The sequence below is a fragment of the Drosophila montana genome, unplaced genomic scaffold, assembly GCF_035044405.1.
Source record: "Drosophila montana isolate Dmon_TW-CO22-7 unplaced genomic scaffold, ASM3504440v1 contig_1132_1, whole genome shotgun sequence".
Lineage (NCBI taxonomy): Eukaryota > Metazoa > Arthropoda > Insecta > Diptera > Drosophilidae > Drosophila > Drosophila montana.
The window spans coordinates 39,295-42,612 of record NW_026996123.1 but is presented as its reverse complement, the minus strand read 5'-3'; the positions used below and the strand labels follow the sequence as shown (position 1 = coordinate 42,612).

The 3,318-nt window shown below is 51.3% G+C and overlaps 1 protein-coding gene across 1 annotated transcript; it reads left to right on the top strand.

The window, feature by feature from the left end:
- The first annotated feature begins 1,327 nt into the window (after positions 1-1,327).
- Positions 1,328-2,505, top strand: LOC135441018 (uncharacterized). Its single transcript, XM_064700454.1, has 3 exons — positions 1,328-1,721; positions 1,938-2,106; positions 2,223-2,505. Exons 1-3 carry the CDS (start codon positions 1,328-1,330, stop codon positions 2,503-2,505), a joined length of 846 nt encoding a protein of 281 aa, XP_064556524.1.
- Positions 2,506-3,318: the final 813 nt, after the last annotated feature.

Below are 3,318 nucleotides of genomic sequence, written 5' to 3'. Positions count from 1 at the left end.
TGGAGAGGCACATTGGTCTCAGAAGCCGGACTGGGTACTTGCCGTCGTCGCGTTACTCGCAAGGAACGAGGCCCACAGTTCAAGAGGTTGAAGTAACACCACATCGTGCGGAAACACCGCCTAGATGTGCCTTCGTGCAAGGCAGGACATCATCCTGGAACTGTAGGCAGTTCGACCATGTCAAGAATGCTCTCATGTCCGAGAAACTCTAGAGGGAGCGCGATGGTGGCGGGGCAGACACGTTCGGGGACGGCGACCGCAGAAAAACAGAAGAGGAACACCTACCAAGGCCAATAGTAGTTGAAAAGGAGAAGAATATAGACCACAATGACCATAAGGCTATGTATAAGGATATGAATAAAGGAAGAACATTAAGAGGCTTACCATATGAAGAACGTGTTCGGGCATACATGTCGGCCTGAAATAGAATTTTTGGTGAGCGACAGCTGGATGGGATGGCGCTGGCAACCCGAAGAGTGGTGAAGGCTCGTGCGCACTTCCGCAGACGCAGGATTACGAGGCGCCAGGTCATTGAAGCTGTGAGACGGGAGAATAATAGTATTCGCCGAAGTGGAGGTGGCTGGGATCAAAATGAAAGGGTTTTTGGACACAATGCGAAAATGGTTGTTTGAGCCTCAGTCAGTCTGCTGGGACGAGGATGCCGGGAGTTAGTGGAGGAATTGGGATGGGAAGCGCAGCCATACACATCGATGGTAAGGACAGCGGCGGGTGCCAATCACCCAATTTTAGGCCGCGTTGTTCTGCCTGTAAAATATGGGAGTAAGAAAGAAGTGATCGTATTTAACATGTGCCTGGGCCTACGACAGGAACTATACCTGGGAATCGACTGTGCTTCGAAGGCTCGCCTTCGAGACTGCCCCAGAATTGCTCGGCCCGGCCATAAAGTCCGATGCACCTCCAGAGGCATCTGAGAAAGTGGTAACGAATCCAGAGGTGGCTTATTACCGAGACGACGAAGACCGCGTGACGGATCCGGAAATGTGGGACCTGGACATCGAGCACAAGAGTTAGTTGAAAGGCGTGAAACGCAGATTACTCCAATTTGAAAAAGATGGCCTAGGGAAACCTCACCCGTTGCAGCATCGTATACAGCTGATCGAGGGAGCCGAATCCGTGAAGGATAGGCACCTGCCAAACAGGAGATCGTGTGGGCCGAGGTAGATAAAATGCTAAAATTAGGAATTATCAGGAGAGTGACAGCCCCTGGAGTAACCGAACGACGGTAGTGATGAGGCCGGGGAAGAACAGGTTTTGTTTAGACACCAGGAAAAAATAGCGTGACGGTAAAGGACACTTACCCGCTCCCATGCATCGAGGGCATCTTACCGTACCGGAGAGGCCGCTGTACCAGTTCCGCCACATGCCATTCAGGCTCTGCAACGCCGCTCAACAACTATGCAGGCTCATGGATAAGGTGATCCCGACGAGTCTTAGATCAAACGTGTTCGTATACCTGGACGACTTAATCATAATATCGGCAGATTTTCAGACGCATCTGAAATACCTGGAATTGGTGGCCGAGTGTCTGAAGAACGCGAACCTTATCATAGACATGGCGAAGTCGAAATTCTGTTTCCGCAACATAAATTACTTAGGGTTCATCATAGGCGGCAGGACATTGCGTATGGATCCGGAAAGAGTGGAGGCGATCCGGAACATTCCGAACCCGAAGTCGGTCAAGGAACTGCGAAGCTTCCTAGGTAGGGCGGGGTGGTATCGCCGATTCATAAAGAACTTCGCCGAGATCTCAGTACCGTTGAATGATGCCTTAAACAAAAGAACGGGTTAATTTGCGTTGAGCGACAAAGCAATTAATGCCGTGGAAACCTTGAAACTAGCCTTCACCCCGGTGTTAGTTCAGGCGGATTTTAAAAGACCCATTTTTATTTAATGTGACGCATCTCACTACAGATTAGGAGCCGTGTTGCTCCAGTTGGACGACGAGCAGCATAAAAGGCCGATCGCTTTCTTCTCGGCCAAACTCAATAAGCACCAGATTAACTATTCGGTGACCGAGAAAGAATGCCTAGCTGAAAAACTGGCCATACATCGATTCCGACCGTACGTGGAGATGATGCCGTTTAGGTAATCATCGATCATGCGAGCCTGCAGTGGCTGATGAATCTCAAAGACTTGAGCGGGAGATTGGCCAGGTGGTCTCTAGAACTGCAAGCATTCCCTTTCTCCATGCAGTACCGCAGAAGCGTGAAAGAGGTTGAATTGGCCCCGGCGGATCTGTTGAGATTTCAGACCGTGGAGTTCGAGAGCACCGAGTACCAAGGGTTGGTGAAGGAGGTGATGAGCCAACAACAGAAACTGTCGGATTTGAAAGTGCAGGGCAGACTCCTGTTCAAGAGGACAGTGCACGATAGCTTTGAAGATGAAGTCGAGGGCACGAGTTGGAATCTCTGGGTGCCGGAGTCGCCGACTGCAGGGCTTATCCTACGAGCACAAGCGTCGAGAAGTCAGCTCATGGAGGCATGAGAAAAACGCTGCACGCGCTGCGCCGGCAATTCTATTGGCCCAACATGGCTATACAAGTCAGGGACTACGTGTGGAAATGCGACATTTGCAAGGAGACCAAGGCACAAAACTACCGGATCCAGGTCGGAATTGGAGAAGAAGTGCGCACCGACCGCCCGATCCAGAAGATATACGTCGACTTCTTGGGGAAGTATCCGAAGTATCCGGTCGAAACGAGGGCATGCGTGGATATTCGTCGTCGTGGACCACTTCTCAAAGTTTACCTTTCTGAAGGCCATGAAGGAAGCCACCGCGGCGAAAGTCGTCAACATTCTAGTCCAGAAGGTTTTCTTTAAATTTTGCGTGCCGGAAGTGATCCATTCGGATAATGGGCGGCAATTTACTTCCAAATCATTCGATTCAATAGTCCAGGCGTTTGGCATTACACACGCGTGAACCGCACGGTGCTGTCTGCATTAAGAACCTACTTGGGCCAGGCTCACAGAGAATGGGAAGCGTTCCTACTGGAGGTAGAAGTGGCGATCCGGAATGCGGTGCACAGCGCTACGGGAGTGACACCATTCTTCGCGGTGTTTGGCCAGCACATGTACCTGAATGGTTCCAGTTACAAGCTGGCCCGGAAGCTGAGGTCATTGGCGGATCACAGCATTTCTGACCTAGACGCGAAGGGCAGACTGGATGTAATCCGAAACCAGGTCAAGGAACACCTCCACACCGCGTACGAGCGAACGCTATTTTCAACGCCCGCACCAACTCCGGAACCGGGACAGGAAGTGTGAAGGCACAACGCACTCAGCAGCTTTGGCAAAGCCT